The 24,557-nt window shown below is 37.1% G+C and overlaps 1 protein-coding gene across 1 annotated transcript; it reads right to left on the reverse strand.

Annotated features, from left to right (window-relative positions):
• Positions 1-108: 108 nt before the first annotated feature.
• Positions 109-22,893, reverse strand: LOC129880665 (putative threonine aspartase). Its single transcript, XM_055954800.1, has 11 exons — positions 22,690-22,893; positions 22,395-22,445; positions 15,067-15,187; positions 14,813-14,897; positions 14,195-14,276; positions 5,750-5,876; positions 4,319-4,488; positions 2,604-2,767; positions 1,556-1,676; positions 1,346-1,450; positions 109-580 (listed from the first exon to the last, which is right to left on the reverse strand). The coding sequence occupies exons 1-11, from the start codon at positions 22,840-22,842 to the stop codon at positions 491-493; spliced, it is 1,269 nt and encodes a 422-aa protein (XP_055810775.1). The 5' UTR covers positions 22,843-22,893; the 3' UTR covers positions 109-490.
• Between the last annotated feature and the right edge of the window lie 1,664 nt (positions 22,894-24,557).

A 24,557-nucleotide genomic window follows, 5' to 3' on the forward strand; every position in this document is an offset into this window, starting at 1 on the left:
TTTCGGCCTTCAATAATTATTACTTCAAACTTCTTCTTCCTGTCAAACCAATGCCCCTTATTTGGCAAATTTGCTCTCTATTTGCAACACATAACCAGAGTACAAATGTCAAATCAAGTACGAATTTTTTTCCTGAAATTTTTAAGCATATTGTGTTAATGACACTATATATAATTCTTATACGTATTTGCTTTTAAATGAGGCAAACCTCATTAACTCTTCATCCCAAAAGAGACCCCTTTCCATATGAAAAGAAAAACTTCAGTTATTCTCTCTTAGCTTATTAAAATCAAGTTTAGTCGGTCATGTCTGCACCAATCTCTTAGCTAATAATCCTTTGAATCCATGATACCTTTTGGCTCAACTACGTTTATAACGTTCCTTCAGCTGCAAGTTTATCGGTCTCAGCAGTATCTTGGATGATTAGTTTAACTGATGATACCATTGAAATGGGGAAGTCTTTTGTCTGATTGCCACGCCTGCTGCAACACTACCGTTCCTTGGAGACTAGATTAATTCGTGCAGCAAACTCATCAATTCCAGGTTTATTTTGCTGTTTTTTACTCCTAAGCACTGAAACCTGTAGAAGATCACAATGAGAACTACACTGATGGTCAAAGTTAATGTTGAATGCTAACTTGTGCTGTGACATTTTGCAGCAACAGCAGTCAAAAATAGTCTCTCTGCGAAAGTTGTGTCAGATATGCAAAATTGAAAGCCTTCTCCTCAACATATCAATGCAAAGCTAGATTTAAGCAATGCCTACGGTTCCTTTTAATAAAGCAATTGTAATAATTTGTAGACGATCATTATATGGTTAGTGCACAAACAGGTTATTATCATCTTTGAACCTCATCACCAAGTGTTAAGGCTCGATATTTAGTTTTCTAAGTTCAAATTGATTAAGCTCGAAGATTGGCTGCTCATCTTATTAGTAACAAATTTTGACTAAAGCCAAATGTATTGTATAACTCAAAAAAGTATATATGAATAATAAATGTCTCGTGTTTTCCAATAATTAAGCAGATTTCTGTCTAATGGATGGGATTCTCCATAGAAAGAAACAAGAATATAAACAATGACAGTTAAAAAAAAATAAAAATCCAAGATGAAGCTATCAATATTTTCAGTGATCAACTTTGACTATAAGTCAACTTGCTCCAAGTTAATCTATCATTAAAGCAACATAACCTATTATCATACAGATGCTCCTGCCTTTGCTCAACTCATCCCTCCCAAACACACACAGAGAAGAGAGAATTATTTAACTAGGGGGGCCATCAGTTTAAACACAGAAATCATCGGTATTTTGCATAAAATGTGAGAAAAAGCAGATTTATGATACCTTGGGCATATCCATAGAGCTACCAAAATAACCTATTCCAAAAGATGAGGAAGAATAAACAGCTGCAATCTCAACAGCTTCCAGCTTAGCCAAACTGGCCTCAACCTATGGACAATGATTGCCAGCCAATGTGGAAGTTCCTTTAATTTCTTTCCTTTGGATAAAAGCATGAGAAAAGAGAAAGATAAGGAAACACTGGAACGGTCTTACCAGTCTTGGAGGCTCTGCTTGAACTAGAAGGAATCCAGCACTTCGGTCGACCCCACAATGGCTGTTTTCTTGAATAGTTTGCAAAACCTTTTTACAGGCAGGAGATGGACCAGCTTGAGACCTACAGAAAGTAACAGGCAAGTATCAAAATTCAAGCGCGAAAAGCGAAATGGAATATGTGTTTGTTCAAGTTCACAAATTTAACAATGAGCATTAATGTTCAGCAAACTCCATGGATCTTGCAGGTAAAATTTTCTCCACATTATAGGAATTCAACAAATCATATTGGCCATAGCTAATAATAGGGAGAAAAGCAATGTGGATAAATGGGAAAGCAGGTATTTCAGATACGTGGTAAATAGAGGTATGCATTCGGTTTTTCGGTTTGTTTTTGTGTTGTTCGGTTTCGATTTTTCGGTTTTCGGTTTTGAAAAAGTGTAATCCAATTTAAACCAAAAAAAATTGGTTTTTGATTCGGTTTTTCTCTTTTCGGTTTGGCTATTCGGTTATGTCAATAATTAATAGCATACAAAGTTATATTTGCATGCTTAAAAAATAAAAATTACATACAAGGATGAGTAATAATATTAAATCTTTTAAATATACTTTCTAATATAAGTCACGAGTAAAACTTTAAAACACAATAACTTAAATTATACCAATAGATGTCCAAACATAAATTCTAAACTAAATCATAATGAAACTTTCAATGAAACTAACTCTAGTTTAAAAATGTTATAACCTAATACCTATAATTTAGGAAAGTAAGAATGGCCGGTGGATTGAGCTTAGTCCTAGTACGGTAAATTACTAACCCTAATAAAAATAATCTAATTAAAAAAATGGGGATGAAAGTGGTTAATTATAACTTTAATTCTTAACCTATATATATATATATATATATATATTTGGTTTTTTTTATTTTTCGGTTTTTATTTTTCTAAATCCGAAACCAAACCAAAAAACCAATCCAAATTAAAATTCGATTTAATTTGGTTTGGTTTTTCAGTTTAATCCAAATAATGCACACCCCTAGTGGCAAACATACAGTGATGATGAAATACAGCATTCCCGAGCAGAAAATCCTTTCATTAGGTACTCTCCAGCACCACTAACACAGCATCCCACTTTAAATGGAGCTCCAAAAGCTCCCCTTGATGATGCCCAACAACCGGAACCATACATTGCTGCTAGACCCACACGCCCACTTACCTGTTATAAGCTTAACGATTAAAGAAATAAGCAATCCAAAGAAATTATTAACTCAATATAAGAAAGAAGAAAGGACTTCTGCTCGTGCAAATACAAAAAAAAATTAAAACCAGGGAAAGTTTCACAAAAATTTAGGAGGCTAAAGGAAATAATAGACATTGAAAGCAAGAAAACTGTACACTACAAGTAGATTATATGAATACTTCAAGGAAAAGAGAAACTTGAAGCTCAACCAGAAGCAAATATCTTGGACAAAACCAAAACTGTGATACAACTTCCGCTTCCTTCAATAATATAGTAGTTTTTCAACACACTTAATGGTAATTGTAAAGTTGAAGTATGATATTAGCCATTCGAGCAGTCTGTCATGACCAGAGAATCAAGTGTAGGAAAAGGATATACAGAAGAAAATGCAGAAGAAATGAAATGAGGGTAAGAGAAAACGATCTGATCATTTAAAGGATGAACATGATAAAGCCAACTGGTCATATCAAACCAAAAGGAAGAATTCAGGCCACAAACAATTGAGCATAGTAAATCTTCTCAATATCCAGCGAAATGACAAGGCTAATTTATACACAGTAATAACTTCTAAACAATACCAAGAAGTTTAATAGAAGCAGCAGAGGTATAGAAGATGGGAAGATATGCGTATATTATACGTGTTCCAACAGCAATGTCTGCACTTTATACACATTAATAACTTCTAAACAATAGAAGCAATGGAGGTATAGAAGATGGGAAAATATGTGTATACTATCTAGATACAAATAAAGAACTTCAAGGATCTCAGTGTTGTTAGCACTTGCTTGCATGACCCCTATGCTCACTATCCACCACTGTCAACTCTTATCTATTAACAAGTGTGAGTTATATCTTTCTTCCTTTTTCTAGAGGGTACACCAATTAGCTTGAGGTTGGGGCATTGTAGATGTTGTTTAGCCAAAAAATGTATTTGTTCTTTGATGAAAGTCCTCAGAAATTCCTTAGAAAAACAAGACCTTTAAAAATCAACACAGAAGGAGAAGAGACTGCCTGAAAATGTTTATCAACAGACAATTTCTGTCTTGTTAGAATTACCAAGAAAATCAATATGGATTACTGGTTTTTTTCCCAAAAGGCATATGCATTGACAAATGCTACCCCCCTTTTCAAGAACTACAGTTGTGCTCAATAATGAACTTCCACTTATATTATGACAGAATGAGAATTTTCTACTTTCCAGGTCCGAACAACAGTGTCAGCCATATTCAGGCTCTAATTACAACTTAAGATAATCTTACTGATAAAAGAACTGAAGATAATCTTAAATTCATAATCTTCATCACATATATTTAAAGCCTGAATTCAGGACACCTACCACCACCCAGATAAAACTGCACAGTCACAATCCTTCTGATTTTGAAACCTTCAAGTATTCATTCACAACATGCACATACATGGGTATACCATTAAAAAGCATAAGTTGGGCAGAGAAACACCTACTGCAAAACCTTCAAGTTTATTAATTTTTTTTAGAAAGAAGTTTATAATCATTTCTAGATTCACCACCTTCAGTGCTATCCCACCACTAGAGCTTCCACAAGCCATATGTCCTTCTGGATCGAGACAGATAACCCCAACAGTGTCTGAAATTAAGTCTGCATCCAATGCATCAAGCGAGGAGATTTGGTCACCCACTCCATTTCCCCTCAATTGATCAGATGCTTGGCTCTCTACTTCTAAAAAAATGGCACATGTATGAGATACGCATACACAGTGAAGAGGGAGAGGGTAACAAGCAAATTAACAATATACTAATATTTTCCTCACTATGAAAAATTACTGGAAAACCAAGATGGTCCAGCCAATAAGAAAATATTGTTTATACAAGAAAAACATACCTAGTGTATTCCCACAAGTGGAGTTTGGGAAGGGCGGTGTGTATGCAGCCTTACCCCTACCTTGTGAAGGTAGAGAGGTTGTTTCCGATAGACCCTCGACTCAAGTAAAACATATCAAAATCAAGTACTGAAAAAGAAAATACAAGAGTGAAGAAAACATGCTAAAAACAAAATGAGAAGAGAATAATAGCGTTAACAAAATAATACGGTAATCGAAACAAAGGACACAACAAGGTAATAATACAATTGAAAAATTAAATAGTAGGACTAAGACAGAGTACTTAGGAGTTAATCAAGAAATACTTTGATGACATAGTGTTGATTGACAGAGTACGTAGGGCCTAACACATAGTATTGATTGACAAGACACACAACGGAGTTAACAGTAGGTTGGAGATAAGTGATGTTGAGATTAGTTTGATGATTCCATAGAGGATATCGTTTAGACTCTGCAAATTGTATAGCAAGGGAATATTTCATATACTAAAAAGATACAACCTTGTAAATGAGCACAAAGGAACAGCTTCTAAGGATACTACTTATCAGAGGGTTTAAGATTCGCCTAATGTCCTTTTCAAAAGAACAAATTAAAAAAAGATTCACCTAATGTTAACTAAATGCAAAAAATGAGATACTTGAGATCTCAGAATATGAATATAAGAACTCAAAATAGTACTCCCTCCGTTTCAGTTTATGTCACTTTTCTTTTTACTCTGTTGCAAAAAGAATGACACTTCTAAATTTGGGAACACCGTATTCTACACTTCTCATTTACCTTAAATGAGAAGCTTCTATAACCACATAAATGTTATGACATGTTTAAAGCCACAAGTTTTAAAAGTTTTATAGCCACATATATGCAATAACATATTCTAGACCACAAGTTTCAAAAGTCTGCATTTCTATCGTAAAAACTCTGTGCCATTCAAACTATGTCACATAAATTGAAACATATGAAGTAATTTTGTCCACTTGTCAGCCTTCCCCACATCATGATAAACAGTCCCATTAAGCAAATCCGAGAAAAATCTTAAACATAGAGAATATGGTAGCCTTATCAAAGTCGAAAGACCTTGGATAACAATATGCTACAACTTACCAGACAATGTATTACTCTCCTTAGCATTGATCATCTTTATGTCAGGAGCATCATTAATAACTTTGGCATCATCAAGCATTGCTTTGTATCTTTTCCATTGGGTTCTTGCCTTCTCAGTAACAAGCCACTGTCTCCATATCACAAATAAATAGTTTACTTCAAGCCAAAATCTAGGAAGGATACTGATCAACGGAAAATATAATATTAAGATAAACCACCCATCTAGTTGACTGAAATTGAAGAGACCTCTCTTTTAGCTTAAAAGGGGCTAAGCACTTCCCACTGTTAAAGTGTCATTCACACCCTCAAATTTGGAGTACTGGCGGACGAATGCCTATCAATATTTTAGCCTTAAAATGCAATTATCATGACCCGACAAGTCTATATTTGAAGACAACTTTCAAGCATAGTTTAAAAAATCATAGTAGGAAGTTGTTGAGAATATGATTAAATAAATCTAACAGCTTAAGCCTTTTAATGAGATGATCACACACTTCAACATGGCAATAGGTAAAGATCATGGGTTCAAGTCTTACCATCATCCTTTATCAAAAAAGAATTTTCACGTGTTTGACTTTTAAAAAAAAATCAAGCCCGCACGTGCAGGGGTGTGTTGTCATGTTGTGCATAGAATTAAATAAACAAAAAATGTGCTCTCTCTAACCGTTTAAGCTTTCCAAAGAGATGATGATACACTTCAACAGAAGCAATTAAAATTAAAAATTAGGGAAGTGGAATGTGATGGATAACCAGTTTAGCTCCACAAATAGTTGAAGTGAGTAGTGGAAACTTGTGATAAAGTTAGTTTTGAACTTTCTAAGAGAGACCAAAGGTAGTACTCTAGGGTGTTGTAATTTTTAAAGTTAAGTTTTTTCAACTATATCTAGATGTCACAATGAAAGGAGAAAGAATTGGTTGATAAAGGTAGTAGATTAGATAAACCAAGCTTAAGGCATAGGACAGGATGAACTTCATCCACACTTTAAGATTTTGGCTATGTCCTTTGAAGAAACCAGGCTTAAGGCGTAGTACAGAATGAATTTCATCCACACTATAAGATTTTGATTATGTCAGTTGAATAACCAGGCTTAGGGCATTACATAGGATGATTTACATCCTGGTTTTAAGATTTTGGTTATGTCCTAGGCTAAGCCATATTACAGGATGAATTTCTTCCGCGCTTTAAGATTTTGGTTATGTCCTTTGAAGAACCCAGGCTTAAGACATAGTACATGATGAATTTCATCTGCGCTTTAAGATTTTGGCTATGTCCTTTGAAGAAATCAGACTTGAGGCGTAGTACAAGATGAATTTCATCAGTGCTTTAAGATTTTAGTTATGCATTTGAAGAAACCAGGCTTAAGGCATTGTACAGGATGAATTTCATCCAGGCTTTAAGATTTTGGTTATGAATTTGAAGCAACTAAGCTTTAGTATAGGATGATCCGCGCTTTCAGATTTTGGTTATCTCAGGAGACTTCTTACCACATGAAGACTTAACAAATGTGAAGACCTCGACTTGAAGACTTGGTGAGTCCGACTTGAAAAATTGGAGGTTTTGAAGACATGGTAGATTTGAGGTTTTAATTTGTAGACTCAGTGGATTTGAAAACTTTAACTTAAAACATTAAGATTTTGGTTATGAATTTGAAGCAACTAAACTTAAGGCTTAGTATAGGATGAATCCGCGCTTTCAGATTTTGGTTATCTTAGGAGACTTCTAACCACATGAAGACTTAACAAATGTGAAGACCTCGACTAGAAGACTTGATGAGTCAGACTTGAAAATTTAGAGGTTTTGAAGACTTCAACTTGAAGACATGGTAGATTTGAGGCTTTAATTTGTAGATTCAGTGGATTTGAAAACTTCAACTTAAAACAACAATAGACCTAGTGAAATCCCACAAGTGAGGTCTGGGAGGGTAGAATGTACGCAGACCTTACCACTACCTACCCTCGGCTCAAGTGCAACAAATCCCGATACAAAGAAGTAGAAGACAATGAAGAGAATCGAAAAAAGGAACAGTGCAAAAGTAGCAAAAACAACAATAAAATCATGTGATAATCAAAATACCATAAACAATATACTAGGATAGATTATTGTTTAAGAACAATAATAAACAAGGATAAAAATAAAAAAACACGGACTAAAATAATACAACTAGTACTATCGCAAACACCAACCACCCTAAGCAAGACAACATTACACTACGTACTATCGTTCTACCCTCATACGTGTCCTCCAGACCCTTCTATCTAGGGTCGTGTCCCTGGTAACCTGAAGTTGTGTCATATCATGTCTTATCACTTCTCTCCAATACTTCTTCGGCCTACCCCGGCCTCTCTTCATACCCTCTATAGCCAACCTCTCGCACCTTCTCACTGGTGTGCCTATGCATCTCTTCTTCACATGTCCAAACCATTTTACTCTCGCTTCTCCTATCTTGTCCACCACATAGGCCACACCTATCTTATCCCGAATAATCTCTTTTCTAATCTTATCGTTCCTAGTATGACCATACATTCACCTCAACATCCTCATCTCCACAACATGCACCTTCTGGACATGGGAGTTCTTGAATGGACAACACTCGAGTCATATACAACAATGTTGGTCTAACTACTACTATGTAGAACTTACCTTTGAGTTTAGAAAAGCCTCCACTTCATCCACGTCACACCAATACGGTGTGTGATATCATCGTCGATGTCTCCACTCCTCTGGATTATAAACCCAAGATCCTTGAATCTATCTCTCTGGGATTTATAAAGGGATATCCTAGGACAACTTTCTTCTACGCTAGAGCAGTGTTCTAGTGCTACACATATTTATGTTGTTCCATTAGGGACTATGGATCCCTTAGCATGTCATAGTCAGTACCGTCAACCACGTGGCACTTTTTCTTCTTCACAATCCTTACCTCCATTACGCCACGCTTTCCTACCTACACATATTATGCCTCGACCATAGCCCTAATCATCTGGTATTTCATCTCCCACAACTACATCTGCTCACCTATCAGGCCTGAGACTTAGAGATTCCAATATTGAGTTGGATGCTATGGATGGGACTCTTCTATTGACTCAGCGTTATGTACATCCTGGAGTATCACTTGCACCTTCACCTGGTGCTACACCCGATGAGGAGTAGGATACGCTTGAGCTAGCAACTGGACAAAGGGACAAGCTTGGTAGAGTGGTGATTAAGCCTGATGGATCATCATAAGTTTGTTTTGTTATCTATTAATTTCTTTATTTTATTTATTTCTTCTACATAAATTATTCATGAACTAACATGTTTATTATGTGTTTTGTAGGTGGCATCCTTCGAAGGATGTTGTTAGGGCTCTACAGGAGAGTGTTAGGAGACTTTATACGGAGCCTTATCACTCTTGATGCGAGATTGCAGAGAGGATATGTCAGGCAATGTTTAATGAATTTAAGGTGTATATATGTATTCGAGTTTCCCAAAGAAGGAAGACCACTTGGTAACATTCCATAGTTCGGTGGCTAAGACTCAGATAGACTTTTTACTCCTGAGAAAGGTCGATAGAGGTCTGTGCAAAGACTGTAAGGTCATTCCGATAGACAACCTTACAACCCGACATAAGCTTTTGGTGATGGATTTAGGGATCAAGATGATGAGGAATAAGAGGGTCGGGGATGATCGATCTAGGATCAGATGGAGGAGTTTGACCACTGCAAATGCCCTGGAGATGGGAGAGAAGTTGAAGGCCATGGGGGCCTGGGATAGTAATGGGGATGCGACCAGTATGTGGGATAGGACGGCTAGTTGTATTAGGACTGTGGCAAGGGAAGTGTTGGGAGTCTCGACTGGTAGTCGTAGTCGGCATCGAGGAGACTGGTGGTGGAATGGAGAAGTGCAAGAAAAGGTGGAAGCAAAGAAGATGGCGTACGCAAAGTTGATAGAAAGCACAGATGAGGTGGAGAAGTGGACGAATAGGGAACTTTATAAAATAGCGAGAAAGGAGGCGAAGTCGGCAGTTTCGACGGCAAAAACAACAGCTTTTGAACGCCTTTATGCTGAACTAGAAGAGAAAGGTGGGGATAGAAAATTGTTCAGGCTAGCCAGGGCGCGGGAGAGAAGGGCACGCGATGTGGACCTAGTGAAGTGCATTAAGGACGAGCATGGAAAAGTATTGGTAGACGAGACCCTCATTAAACAGAGATGGCAGTCCTATTTCCATAAACTCTTGAATGAGGAAGGGGACAGAGACTTTGTGTTGGGAGATTTAGAACATACAGAGAGGCGTTGCGATTTTGGGTATTGTAGGAGTATTAAGGTCGAGGAGGTTAAGAGTGTCGTTCGTAGGATGCGCTCGGGAAGAGCAACCGGACCTGACGAGATTCCTGGGGAATTTTGGAAGAGCACGAGTTCGGTAGGTTTGGAGTGGTTGACTAGGTTATTTAATGTCATCTTTAAAACGGCAACGATGCCCGAAGAATGGAGGTCGAGCATAATGATCCCTCTATACAAAAATAAAGGGGATATCCAGAGTTGCAACAACTATAGAGGTATTAAGCTACTAAGCCATACTATGAAACTGTGGGAAAGAGTGGTAGAGATGAGGGTGAGGAGAGACGTGTCTATTTCAGAGAACCAGTTTGGATTTATGCCGGGACGCTCAACTACAGAAGCCATCCATCTTATGAGGAGACTGGTGGAGCAGCATAGGGAGAGGAAGAGGGACTTGCATATGGTATTCATCGACCTAGAAAAGGCTTATGATAAAGTCCCAAGAGAAATACTATGGACATGTTTGAAGGCTAAAGGTGTACCTATGGCATACATTAGGGTGATCAAGGACATGTACGAGGGAGCCAAAACCAGGGTAAGGACAGTAGGAGGGGACTCAGAGCACTTCCCAGTGGTGATGGGGTTGCATCAAGGATCAGCTCTTAGTCCTTTTTTATTTGCCTTGGTGATAGATGGATTGACGCGACAAATTCAAGGTGCGGTGCCATGGTGTATGCTTTTCGCGGATGACATAGTCCTGATCGATGAGACTCGCCACGGAGTTAACGCTAAGCTGGAGGATTGGAGACATACCTTGGAGTCTAAAGGGTTTAAGTTGAGTAGGACAAAGACAGAGTACTTAGAGTGCAAGTTCAGTGAGACACCTCAGGAGGTTGATGTTGAAGTTAGGCTTGGTGCTCAGGTCATCCAAAAGAGAAGTAGTTGCAAGTATCTTGGGTCTATCATGCAAGGCAGCGGGGAGATTGACGATGATGTCACACATCGTATTGGGGTAGGGTGGATGAAATGGAGGCTCGCTTCCGGAGTGCTATGTGACAAGAATGTGCCACCAAAACTTAAGGGCAAGTTCTACAAAGTGGTGGTTAGACCGGCTATGCTGTATGGGGCGGAGTGTTGGCCAGTTAAGACTTCTCACATTCAAAAGATGAAAGTTGCTGAGATGAGAATGCTGAGATGGATGTGTGGGCACACCAGGAGCGACAGGATTAGAAATGAGGCTATTCGGGACAAGGTAGGAGTGGCCTCGGTGGAAGACAAGATGCGGGAAATACGACTGAGATGGTATGGACATGTGAAGAGGAGAGACACAGATGCCCCAGTGCGGAGGTGTGAGAGGCTGGCCATGGATGGTTACAGAAGAGGTAGGGGTAGACCGAAGAAGTATTGGGGAGAGGTGATTAGACAGGACATGACGCAGTTACAGCTTACGGAGGACATGACCTTAGATAGGAGGGTGTGGAGGACCCACATTAGGATAGAAGGCTAGTTCATAGTCTCGTTATTCTTCTCTATTCATAGGTGTAGTAGTGCATTACGATCTCTTGCGCTTTGACTTCTGATTTCTGTTATTTCTGTTATTATTTATTACTTTCTATGCTTTGATTACTCAATTTTACCTGTGACGCTTTCATTATTTATTTAAGCGTTATTTGTTATTAGTCTTTATTTATTTGTATTTATTTGTCATCTATTCGTTATTTGTTTGTTGTTTTTCTCATAAAGCTTTTAATTTTCTATTCTTATCTAACATTTTTTTATGCTTTTACTGAGCCGAGGGTCTCCAGGAAACAGCCGTCCTACCTTGGTAGGAGTAAGGTCTGCGTACATTCTACCCTCCCCAGACCCCATGTTGTGGGATTTCACTGGGTTGTTGTTGTTGTTGTATATGTAATTAGTTATATATTTTTTAGTTAAGTTAAATATTTTTTTGGATATACTTTAATTTATTAATTATCTAACGCTACTCCCTTTTTTTCAGACTATGTGTACTTGGAAGCTGAAATAAAATATGGTCATTGCGACCACATTTGAGAGGAAGGCCTGGCGAGACTGTCTAGCTGGATAAAGAAAGCCCGAAATGCAAAGACACCTGGAACTTGGCCCTTGCCAAATGTCTTTGAGGAGTTGTGTCAGTATTGGGACACAGATGAATTCAAGGCTTTGTCTGAACAAGCCAAAAAAGCTAGAAATAGTCTTGGCATTGACTCGTTGCACAACAGAGGAGCAAAGACCATTGGAACAATTACAAGGAAGATGGTAACTTTCCTAAATTTTAACTTTTAATTCATATTTTTAAATAAAGTTGATTAAATATTATTTGATTAATATCATCTGAAATTGTATCTTTATTTATAGGAAAAAACATTGAAGCACACTCCTCTTCGTAATGAGGTTTTCAAGAGGACTCATGTGAAAAGAAACTTAATGAGTTGAATCTAGATAAGTGGGTGGCGGAAAGGATAGAACAAACTTATGTAAGTTATTTACAACAACAACAACAACCCAGTGAAATCCCATCACGTGGGTCTGGGGAGGGTAAAGTGTACGCAGACCTTACTCCTACCAAGGTAGGACGATTGTTTCCGAAAGACTCTCAGCTCAATAAAAGATAAACTTATGTAAGTTATTTAATTTAAAATTTTAAGATAAATAGTGCATATATTATATATATATAATTTTGATGCTAACTTTTATTTTTAATATGCAGAGGGAGTATGAGCAATACTTGCTTGAGATGGGCGATCACGTCTAGCTCACACCTGAAGAATCCACTCAACTGTGGAAGGAGAAATTTGTAGGGGGGACACATAAAGGCAGAATCTATGGGATGGGCTTTCGAAACGATGTACGACGACTCCAATCAGGTCTAGAAGGTATTGAATTGTCACGTGAAGCCGACGCACTTGACAGTGTTCAAATAGCTGCTGTGTTAGAGTAAATCACACAGCTTACACGTACATTGGCAGCGTCTGAGGCAAAAAGAGTTGTTGAACAAAAAAGCATGAAAAATATCGTCGAGCAAATCAAAGAGCAAGTGCTCAACCTCGCTTGTCGGCTTACTGCATCCCGTTTTTCAAGAAGGTCTTCTCCTACAGAGAACACCGAGAGTGATAAAGAAGATGAATACATAGACTCCACCCCATAGCATCCCTTAGTGAACATTTCAGATTTTTGTAACTAATTTTGAAAGACTTTATAAGTCTTTAAATAATGAATTTAGTGTTTTTCAATGTTTAATGAAGTTTGTTATTATATTATGTGTATTATGTTTCTTGTTTGGTTTGTTATGAATGGCTGAACAGAATTGAATTGAATTAAATTGTAATGTATTTGCAGGTGGGTAGCAAAAAATGGTCAGTTTCTGCTGTCTAAAAAATTGCAGAAAAGCGACGGACAAAGCCCTTGTCCTTCGCTTTTATGGAAAAAAATTTTAAAAATTCCAAAAAAGCTACGTAGTGAGTCGCTTTGTTCTTCATTGTTCTTCAATATGAAGAACATGTATTGAAGAACAGAGCGACGGGCTGCGTCGCTTCTTTAAAAAAAATGTCAGTCGATTATTCAAAAAAAATCATAAAAAATAACATAAACCATGCAATCCGTCATTTCGAAACGACACCGTCCGTCGCTTTTTGAAAAGCATAAAGGAAAAAAGCGATGAAAGTGACTGCGTCGCTTTCCATCAATTTTGATTAAAAAAATGACGCAGTTCGTCGCTTTTGGCCGTTGTTTTTCAGTATTTTTTAAAGTAGTGTCACCTCATGAGCTAGTGAACCCAAAATAGGCCATGGACTTGGATTTACCAAATGATAAGAATGCCTCTAGTTTTAGAGTTGGATTAGGTTTAAGGTCCATTTCTTTAACATAGTAGCAGAGCACACAAAGGTCCTAGATTTGAATCTAACGGGCACCCATTATTAAAAAGCAATTCCACGTGCTTGGCTCATCATACGAGGGACCGTGTTGAAGATATAATTAAGTAAACAAAAGGGTGTTCTCTCTAATAGCTTAAACTTTTAGATGAGATGGTCGTTTTATTTATTTTTTTGAAACCGGTAACATTTTGGATGAAATGATCATACATTTCAACATATTGTATATAATGTAACTACTACTTGTGTTGAACACATAAGTAAAAACAAATCTACATTAAGACGAGTGTATTCTACCTCGTCAGCCTCTGTTATAGTTGATGGTAAAACAACACCTTTGGACTTTGCCCATGTACGGGCACCTTCACCAACTAAAAACCTAGACCAAAGGCCAGAAAAGTTTCATTAGAATATAATGTTGGAAGAAGAAGCACGTCAAACCAAGAGACAAAGAAATGGACTTCTATTTATGAATAAATTTTGAAAAGGAAGGATGCAATGTGTAGAACAAGAGTTGTAAAAACAACTATTTCAATCATTAATTAGTGTTTATGTCCCCTAAAATTCAAAAAGAAAATAATTCAGCCAATGGAATCAAAGTAGTCAACCTTGATAAATAACATAGAACATTGAACATTTTTTTATCATATAGATGAACAATGAGTAATTTACAACAACAGAAGCATCAAATTGAATGACACAACTCTCAACTATTTAATTATTTTTTCAGTCCACATAAGTTTATGGGACCCGCTTCCTTTTTTAGCAAAATTCCAATTTCTTTGAATTCTTAGACAGATATGTTTTGCCAATGAAGTATTCATATTGCACAAAAATTATAAGAAAGGATGATGATATATCAAAAAAAAAAAAAAAGCACCATTTAACGGTTAGTCAAAAGAAGAGTCATCATACATTGGAGATATTCGTCCAAGCAGTGAAGAACCAGAGATCTGTTCCTTGGCCAACAAAGCAGCAATCTCAATGGCATTTCTGACACCTGGTAATGGTTGACTTCACAGAAGATGTAGCGAGAGTAAACAAAATGGATGCCACAAATTCTAGAAGTATTAACTCTAAAGCAATAACGACAAACTTTAGAATACACCGCTAATGCATGATCTCTACTTTCTGCAATAAAAGTACAAGATCATTGGCTCTGAGAATACCTGGCACTGCACCTACAGCACCAAATACTCCAGAATCACCATCCATAATACTTGCATCACACTCCACATGACCATCCTCTGTCAAATTTGAACCCCGTCCAGCATTTGTATTTGGATCATCCTGCAAGGATATAACTTCACCTACATTCCGTGCTAGAAGAGGATTTTAAGACTTCGGGAATGACACTTTTTTGTGCAAAAAGTTTTTTTTGAGAAGTTATAACAAACTTTAATAAAATTTGAACATTTACAAGCTCATATAACAGCAGAAAAAAACTTGACCCAAGTGACTCATCAAGCAATATGCACTTTTCACCCCATTGTTCGGTAATTGAATAGCTTCTCTTTTTTTTTTTTGATAACTGAATAATTGAACACCTTCTTCAATCAACTATGACAAAGATTGCAACTAACTTATATAATATTACATTTCAATACAAGGTAAGCTTACAAGTAAATTTTGTTACTACTCTGGTGCCTCTGTCCCAAATGTTATATCCAACTTTTTCTAGAGCTACTCAAAGTAATATGGTTTCACCGAAAGAGGTACTTTCTAGGCTATACAACTAGAAACTTGTATAGACACACTTTCTCTTCCAAAAACCAGTTCATCCTTAATCTATTCTTTAAAGATCAAAAGTAACTACTGCCTCCACATGCACCTCATCTAACTAAAATGGTACTCTTGTTGTTGTTTTTTTTTTTGATGAAGTAAGTGAGATTTCATTAGGGCATCCAGTGGATGCAAAAACACAAAAGAGGGATCTGACGCACAGTAAGAACAAATAACTTCTAGAGCTAAGGAGCTGACAAAATCCAGGTAGTGATCTAAATTATTTACAGGGGAAAAGTTAGCTTAACTAAAAAGGTTAACCAAACAACTACCCCTGAGCTTACAAATTGGAGTTAAATCTCCATCGAAAAATCTCTTGTTTCTTTCATTCCAAATAACCCAAAAACTACAAGCTGGAGTCATGATCCAGATTTTCCTAATTGATTTTCTAACTTCCATAGAGCTCCAACTAGTGTAGGCATCTCTGACATTGAAGGGCATGGACCAACTTATAACAAAAAGCGCTAGGAACGTGTTCCAAAAGTGCGTTGCAAAAGGGCAGTGAAGCATCAGGTGGTTGATTCTTTCTGAAGTTGACTGACACATGTAAAACCTATTGATCAGTTGAAATCTTCTTCTCATAAGATTGTCTTGAGTGAGACATGCTTCTTTTAAGGCTGTCCAAGTAAAACACGAGACTTTAGGGGGGGAGTTTAGTTTTCCAGACTAAAACAGGGCCATAGATCAATCATCATCTTATTGGAGCCCAAGTGCTCATATCCTGCCTTGACTGTGTATAAATCTTTCCTGTTGAAGTCCCATTTTAACTTATCACTGCTCTGTATGGTAATGTTGCAGTTCTCTAAGCTTTTGAGCAGATCCATTAACTCTTCAAATTCCCAATCTTGCAAATTTCTTCTTAGGTTGAAGTTCCAAGAGTTGTCATTCCTGTACTGGGCAATATGATAATTAGGATGTTTGGCGATGTTAAATATATTTGTGAAGGCTTCTTTCAAAGTGGAGTGTCCTGTCCATTTGTCTAGCCAGAATCTGATATGGTTTCCATTCCCTACCTCAAAGTGAGTTTGTTTGAATAAAATCATCCCACAAGGTATTAATGGCTTTCCATAATCCAGTTCCGAGGGAAGTGTGGATTGTTTTGTACACCATTGGGTGTTGTTGCCATGCTTAGCCACAATTACCTTTTTCCACAGACCAGCATCCTCCTCCTGAATGAACCTACAATACCATTTCATAAGCATACACTTGCTATGAATAGCGATCTTCGATACCAAAGCCACCAAGATGTTTAGGGAGAGTGACTTTTGGCCAATTCACAAGGTGTAATTTGTGAGATTCATTGTTGCCTTCCCATAAAAAGTCTCTTCTGATTTTATTTAGATGCTTCAAGACTTTGTCGGGGATTGGGAAGAGAGACATGAAATATGTTGGGATGCTATCCAAAACACTGTTTATTAGAATCAATCTTCCTCCTAGAGAAAGGTACTACTTTTGCCATTTGGCCAGTCGTTTCTCAAATTTCTCAATAACACCATTCCATATTTCAATTGCTTTGTGTTTTGCCTCAAAGGTAGTCCCAAAAAAAGTTGGGAAATTGCCAATAGTTCACCCCATAATATCAACCAGCTTCACCAAATTTGGCACTACATTAACAGGATAAATAACACTCTTCGACGTGTTAATATGAAAGCCTGACAATGCTTCAAAAATCATGAGGGTGAGGTTAAGCTAAGAACTTGTGATTTTTCAGCACCACAAAAAATAAGTGTGTCATCTGCAAATAATTGGTGTGAGATAGACACATGAGTCTCACTATTGGTTACAACCCTGAAACCCTCCAGCCACAGTCTCTGTTTGGCTTTCTCAAGCATGCAACTAAGACCCTCCATAACAAGGATGAAGAAAAATGGAGAAAGAGGATGATCCCTCTCATGGGAGAAAAGAATCCCACTTGACCACTATAAATAAGACTGGTTTATTTCACAGTAGACATGTTGTATCTTATCAATCTGATCCATTTTTCCCCTAACCCCATCTTTTTGAGAATTGAGATTAGGAATGCCCAGTTTATTCTGTCAAAAGCTTTTTCTACATCAAGCTTAAAAAGGAGGCCCGCATCCCAATCTTCTGCTTTCAGTCCATAATTTCATTAGCAATGAGTGTAGCGTCTGTGATTTGCCTGCCTTTAATAAAAGCATTTTGATATCCTGAAATCAGCTTTCCAATCACCTTTTCGCGTCTTTCAGCCAGCACCTTAGCTATGATTTTATAGAAGCTACCAACAAGACTAATGGGTCTGTAGTCAGTTAGCGCCATAACTCTTTTTCTTTTTGGTATGCGGGCAATGAAAGATGCATTAAAAGGCTTCACCATAAGACAGTTGTGATGGAAGTGATTGAGAGCTCCAAGTACGTCATTCCTAATTGTATCCCAATTCTTATGATAGAAGGCCATTGTAAAGCCATCCGGTCAAGGGCTTTATCGGGGGCACAAGATGTGACTGCAGCTAGCACTTCTTCCTCGCCAAAAGTTGCTTCCAAACCATCTTTTTCTTCTGTTGTTAGGCATCCCATCCCTTCAAAGGAGGTTGTGGGTCTTCGGTTTTCTTCCTCATGTATAGAGGTTTTGATAGAAGTTGAGTATTTCTTCCTTTATAAGCTCTTTATCTTCAATAATCTCTTCCTCCACTAGTAGTTTGTCTATTCTGTTGTATCTTCTGTTGGCATTTGCAACCCTTTGGAAGAATTTAGTATTCTGATCAACTTCTTTCAACCACAAACATCTGGACTTTTATCTCCACGAGGCCCCTCTGCTTTGGCCAATCTCTGAATTTCCAGTTTGCTATTCAAAATCTAATATTTTTCCTCTGAGTCTTTATTCTACCTTCAGTTTCCCGCTCAGGTATTAGAGTTTCATTCAACGCTTTGCTTGCCCTGACTTCCACTTTGCCATATTCCTCTTTATTTCATTAGCTGATATCCCTTTTCAAGTATTTCAGTTTTTGAGCTAGTATGTAATCTGGGTAACCATTAACATTATAGCTCTGCCACCATTCTGACTTTCTCAGTGTAACCATCATGTTGTAACCACATATTCTCAAATTTAAAGTATGACGGATTAGCAGACCAGTCACCCATCTCCAATACTACGGGTCTATGCAGAAGTTATTTTTGGGAGGGCAAGCTGATTCACAACTCCAAAGTTGTCACTCCATTCGGTAGAAATCAGAAATCTATCTATTCAGGAGGCTTGAGTTGAGTCCTCACCCCTGTACCAAGTGTAATGAGCACCCTGAAGAGGTAAGTCAATCAACTCCAAGTCCTGAATAAGATCTAAAAAGCTCCTCATTGCTCTTGATCTTCTAATGCAATTAAACCTTTCATGTTCGAATCTACAGACATTAAAGTCTCCTCCAACTATCCAGTGATCAGTCCATAGCCCTCTAATATCAGCTAATTCATCCCAAAAATCTGTTCTTTCCCAATTTGAATATGGCCCATATACACCAGTAAAGCACCATCTGATATCTCCCTGTAACCCTTCAAACATTGCAGTAATGGAGTATGTGCCTCTCAGAAAATCTAGGTGATTCCATTGCCTCTTATCCCAGAATATTGTGATACCCCCACACCTTCCATATGATTTTAGTTCCACCCAGTCGACCCATCTAGATCCCCAAATCTGTGTTGCAATAACAGTAAACCATTCTTCTATTTTTGTTTCCTATGGACATAAAACATTTGGCTTCCACTTCTTGACCAATGATTTAATGGTGTCTTTTTTTGTTGTCGTTAAGCCACCGCACATTCCAACTTATGATTTTCACTTTCATTCGGACAGTGCTTTGAGTTTCCTACCCTTCATGATTCTTTCTCCCTCATTATGGACCCCTTTGTCATAGTTGACTGAGCAAATCAACTTTCACCTCGCCATCCCCCTTTTTCTTAAATTATTTTGCATCTTTCTGTTTCTCCCTTTGTTGCTGAAGTTGTAATTTTCTCTTCTGCTCCATACATAAGATCATCTACAGGATCTCATGTTCAAACCCATTTATACTCACCCCAAAGACCTTGCATGCTTTAGCCATAACAATCTTTGTCCACTGTGTCATCTTAATTTCAACAATGTTATCCAGCAACTGCTGGATTTGAGAGCTTTCTTCATGCCAGGGGAGAGAGAAAATTCCCATTTGAGGAAATAGAGAAATCAGAATCTGAGGCACTAACTTTGTTTGATTCTGGTAATAAAGAGGAATTTATGAGGAGAGATATGTTTTGAAAGTTCTCTACTTCATCATTAGCTTCTCTGTTTGTTTCCCCTGTACTCCTACTCCATGTTCTGGATGTGATTCAGAAATTAATTCTGAGAACTGGTTGGGCTTCAGGGTGTCCTTCATTGGAGACATTCTAGAATTATTGACTGGCCCAATAGCTCTCCAAATCTTGTGTTGTTTGGCCCTCTGTTTCCCTTTCCTTTTAAAATGATTTGGGCCCAGATCATAATACCTGATCTGCATTTATTAAAGGTCCCTGCTCCTTATTTATGGCTTGACCCACTGTTTTAAAAAAGTTTGACTTCTGTCGACCCACGTGGTTGTTCACGTGTTGCCTTCTAGGATTGGGGAAAACAGGCGCAGCTATCGGTATAGCTACAGGGGTCATGAAAGTGGAGCATTCTGTGGACTGCTGGGTAAAGACCTCATGCCTGACTTTACCGATGACAACATGGGAATCGGAGATAATGGAGATTTTAAATTTCCACACCTCAACCGTTAAATCCACCTTCCTTGGAAATTCCATGTCGGAGTGATGAACACAGATGCGAACCCAATAAAGTTGATTTATGTTCTTTGTGTCTTCATCAATGTCTACATATCCCCCGCACTGATCTCCTATTTTCTTGAAATTTTCGATCGTCCAGGCATGCAAGGGGATCCCAAACATCTTCACTCATCTCTGACCTGCGTCTCTGTGTGTTACTTCAAATTCAGCAGTCGGTGACCACCAATCGAGAGTTAGCCTCCTTCCGTTCCAAAACCAATCACCGTTTTTTACTCTTATAGCTTCCTGCTTGGAGGGTAGCTCGAAGAGAAATTTGTTGTGATTTATGGGAGTGACTCTAAGCCCTGCACTGATTTGCCATCTGTTGAGAAACCATTTTTGAATTATTTCTCGATTAGGGCTAATATTAAAAGAGTCATTGAACATCTCAATTAGACACTTTGCAAGATAAATCTCCTTTTCTATTGCCTGGGACTGTGAAGCATTCTCAGAATTGGTTGGCCAATTAGTAATTTTTGCTGCTTGAAAATATGATTTTTACCATTGAATCTGCGAGCTGAAATCGTGGATTTACAGCCTTCCTCAGAAATTTTTTGATCTTCCCTGCTATATCTTCCCACCACCAATTGTAGTCATTCTCCGGGATAATCTTTTCTCCCCAAGCAAAGTTTCTATTCTCACGTACCGGCCATAGATGTTGAAATTTTGGACTACCCTATATGAGTAGGATTGGATCTTTCTCGCCCACCTTCTGCATCGATTTCCCCTTCCCTGAGAAGCTTTAAGGAGAGCTTCACACACCCAACACAGATTTGCTTCATCGATTCTGATGCTGCTAGTAAACCTCCTCCCATGTTCAATCAGAGTGAACCATCGATCATAATCTTCACTAATGTTTAATAACTCGAAAGATTTGTCGCCTGCAATAAAAAAACATTTTCTCTCCCATATCTTGAAAAGAGAGAAGTCATCGGAGAAAGTTGACGGCAAACTTTAGGAGAGAGAAGATTGAGAGGATAATTTTGGCACATTTCCCAAGTCAAAGAACATTTTTCCTTTTTACTATTCAATCTGTGAATATCTTCCACAATCGAACATTGAACCTTATGGTACTCTTGTTAACCATTTCAATGACAAAGCAACTTTAAAATAGGACATTCAATTAGATACCAACATGCTAATCTTGGCAATACTGAAGTTACTTTGAATGGAGGAACAGTTTTTGTGACGGTACTCCCAAATTTCAACATGTCCCTACATGATCCGTATCTCATGGAGGCATTAAAAATTCATGTCCAAATCCTAGGAGCCCCACTTTCCAAGGATGCCATCCAAGCAACTCTTTACTATCAAATTGCTGGGAGAGATGAAAATAACGGCATGAATCTCTCTCTTCCCGGTGAATGTAATGCTTTGCTTATTAATGTCGATGCCACCAAAGGTTACCAATGCACCCATATCCCGAGACAAATTTCAAAAGAAGAACTTGTAAAAAATATTTGAGATTCGTGGGTGACAAATTATGAAAAATTGAGAGAACCCAATGAACCCCTTTTAACTTAAAAAGCTTATTCTCCAATTTATTGACATCTCAAGCTAGTTATTAACCAGGATATGACCACAGATATTACAATCAATGTCAAGACAATTTCAACCTATTTTATGTGAAGATAGGAATTTTGCACTTGTCTGACCATCCTTTCTTCTTTTTTTTGAGGATGGTAACATTCACTTGTCTGACCATCTTTCCACCAGAATTTATTTATCCTACAAGCACCATATTTTAATCCAAATTTCTTCACCTCTTAAGAAATTGACTAACAGAAAACATCCTTCCGATCTAATGCATCACAAATTTGACTGTTGTGCATAATTCTACCAAGATTCTATAACACATTCATTTCGTGTTGAGATGTCCAAACCAGATTCCACTATAAGGTTTTCAGAAAAAAAGTATGAAGTTATTGAAGTACCTCCAATACTTGAATTGCGGCTGTAACAGCATCTATACATCCACCAGCGCCCTGAAAGTAAACCAGCCACAATATGAAAGAGGCAGATCCAAAATTTTAAGCTAGTTGTTTCACAGCTGATTTAAAATAGACAAAAAGAAATAAAAAAATCGAAAACATATATAATTGAAATCGAATACACGGATCAATTTGCATACAGAATTAACAATAAAAACTTGCAAAGTTTTTATTTCTTCTTTTCTCACTTCTCAATCCAGATAAGGATGAAGCTATTTATTTATATTTGGAGAGAGACCTTTCGGAGAACGGAAGCGGCAGCGAGACACGCTCGTTTCATGGCGAAACGGAGAGCTTTCTCATTCGACGGTGCGTGATATCCAGCGCCGACGTGTACGGCGACGAAGAATGTCGGAGTTGAGAGAGTCCGATTGGTTACCTCAGTTGCCATAACTCTTTTCTCTGCTCGCCGGTGTAGACAATAGTCAGTTAATTTAAGCAAACGAAAGGAAGGAAATTGGAAGTAAAAAGCCTTGAGAAAATTATCGAAATAGTCCTTAATGTATAGGGGCTGGATCATTTTAGTCCCTTATATCTTGTTTTTCTCTCATCTTTGGTTTATCTTATGAAAAACTAACTAATTATACAAATATTTCTATATTTATTAATTCTTCCTATAATTTGAAATAATTTTGTTTCATTAATTAATAATTTTATACAAAATTTCAAGTCATATACACCTAGATATATGTATTTTTTACTATCAGATACACTCTAAAATAATACATAGGGTGAAATGCGAGTGAAAGAGGGAGAGAGGCGAGCAATATAGGAGGGAGGCGAGTGACAGAGCCAGTGTATTTTAGATACATGCGAATTACAATAGATATATTTACCTGAGATACCAAATACAAACTGAAATATAGATACCTAGGGAGAAAGGCGAGTGAGAGAGTCAATATTTGCAAATTAACACATGAAAAATCTTGTCAAAATATTTTTAATTTGATACGTTAAATATAGTCATTATAAAGAAAAAATAAATTTATTAGGCTAAAATATTTTAAAATAATAAATAAAACAATTTAAAACTTAGTAAAATTGGACGAGTTAGGTTATGACCAATAAATGATCCATTTTGACCCAAACAAATTTGAATTGGGTTGGATCTTGACATGTTATGACTCGTCTAAATTTAATATTTTTTCCACCACTCGTCTAATTTAATCCAACTTGTCCAATTATCACCCTAGTTTATCTCACCTTTTTTTGGCTCTATGCGCTTTACAATTTAAACTCATATTTCTTTCTTTAATTTATGCAAAAGATTTCAATTGCTATAAAGATATTGCAATTTGTTAACTTATCTTGACTATTTCGATTCTAAACCCCAAAAATAATCATACAAATTTTAAAATAATAAACTTAGTGTCTGTTTGACTGAACTTATTCAAAGCAGTTTATAAGATAAAAGCAGCTTATTTTTTTTTACCCAACTTATTTTTTTTGGTTTATAAGTTATTTTCAACCTACAAATTATTTTAGATAAGCTAAGTCAAATAAATCCAATTATTTTTTTGAGCTTATTTTAAGCACAAAATGATTTTAAGTTGACCAACCAAATACTAAAAAAAATGAAAACAGCTTATCAGCAACTTATAAACCAATTCAAACAGGCTTTTAGTAGACTTCTTGTTGCTTTTTAACAAAAACACTCTTTGCTAGCTTATCCCCGCAACAACAACAATCTCAATTTCAAATTACTTTTTGCACCCCTCCTCCACTTTTGTACAAATGAGAATAATCATACGCTAACAATTTTCTTTTTAAGAATTTATCGCCTTTCTTTTATTTTGGACATTAAGATGCTTATGAAAAACATGTTTTTCTACCCTATGTAGACCACACAAGCTATGAAATTGTAGGGTTAAAATAATATTTTTTTGATGAGTGATAGAGTTTTCAGACCATTTTGATGCCTCTTTTTTCCCCCTAAAATACCTTTTTCAAACTTTTCGATTACATGGGGTAAAGAAATAATCTGATCGGAAAGCACGACAAGAATTAAAGATACACATATTGTGAGTAAACTACGAGGGGTACCACTAAATTATATAGATAGATACCAAGTAAAAGTTCTCTTTTTCTTTATTTTTCCTTATAATG

This window comes from Solanum dulcamara, chromosome 2 (assembly GCF_947179165.1).
Source record: "Solanum dulcamara chromosome 2, daSolDulc1.2, whole genome shotgun sequence".
Lineage (NCBI taxonomy): Eukaryota > Viridiplantae > Streptophyta > Magnoliopsida > Solanales > Solanaceae > Solanum > Solanum dulcamara.

Excerpts from the sequence above, each read along its gene's own strand:
- LOC129880665 (XM_055954800.1), bottom strand. The coding sequence starts at position 22,842 with ATGGCAACTGAGGTAACCAATCGGACTCTCTCAACTCCGACATTCTTC. Across the intron at positions 4,489-5,749 it reads GGAGAGTAATACATTGTCTG|AAGTAGAGAGCCAAGCATCT; the intron begins GTAAGTTGTAGC and ends CCATTTTTTTAG. Across the intron at positions 1,451-1,555 it reads AAGCAGAGCCTCCAAGACTG|GTTGAGGCCAGTTTGGCTAA; the intron begins GTAAGACCGTTC and ends CATTGTCCATAG.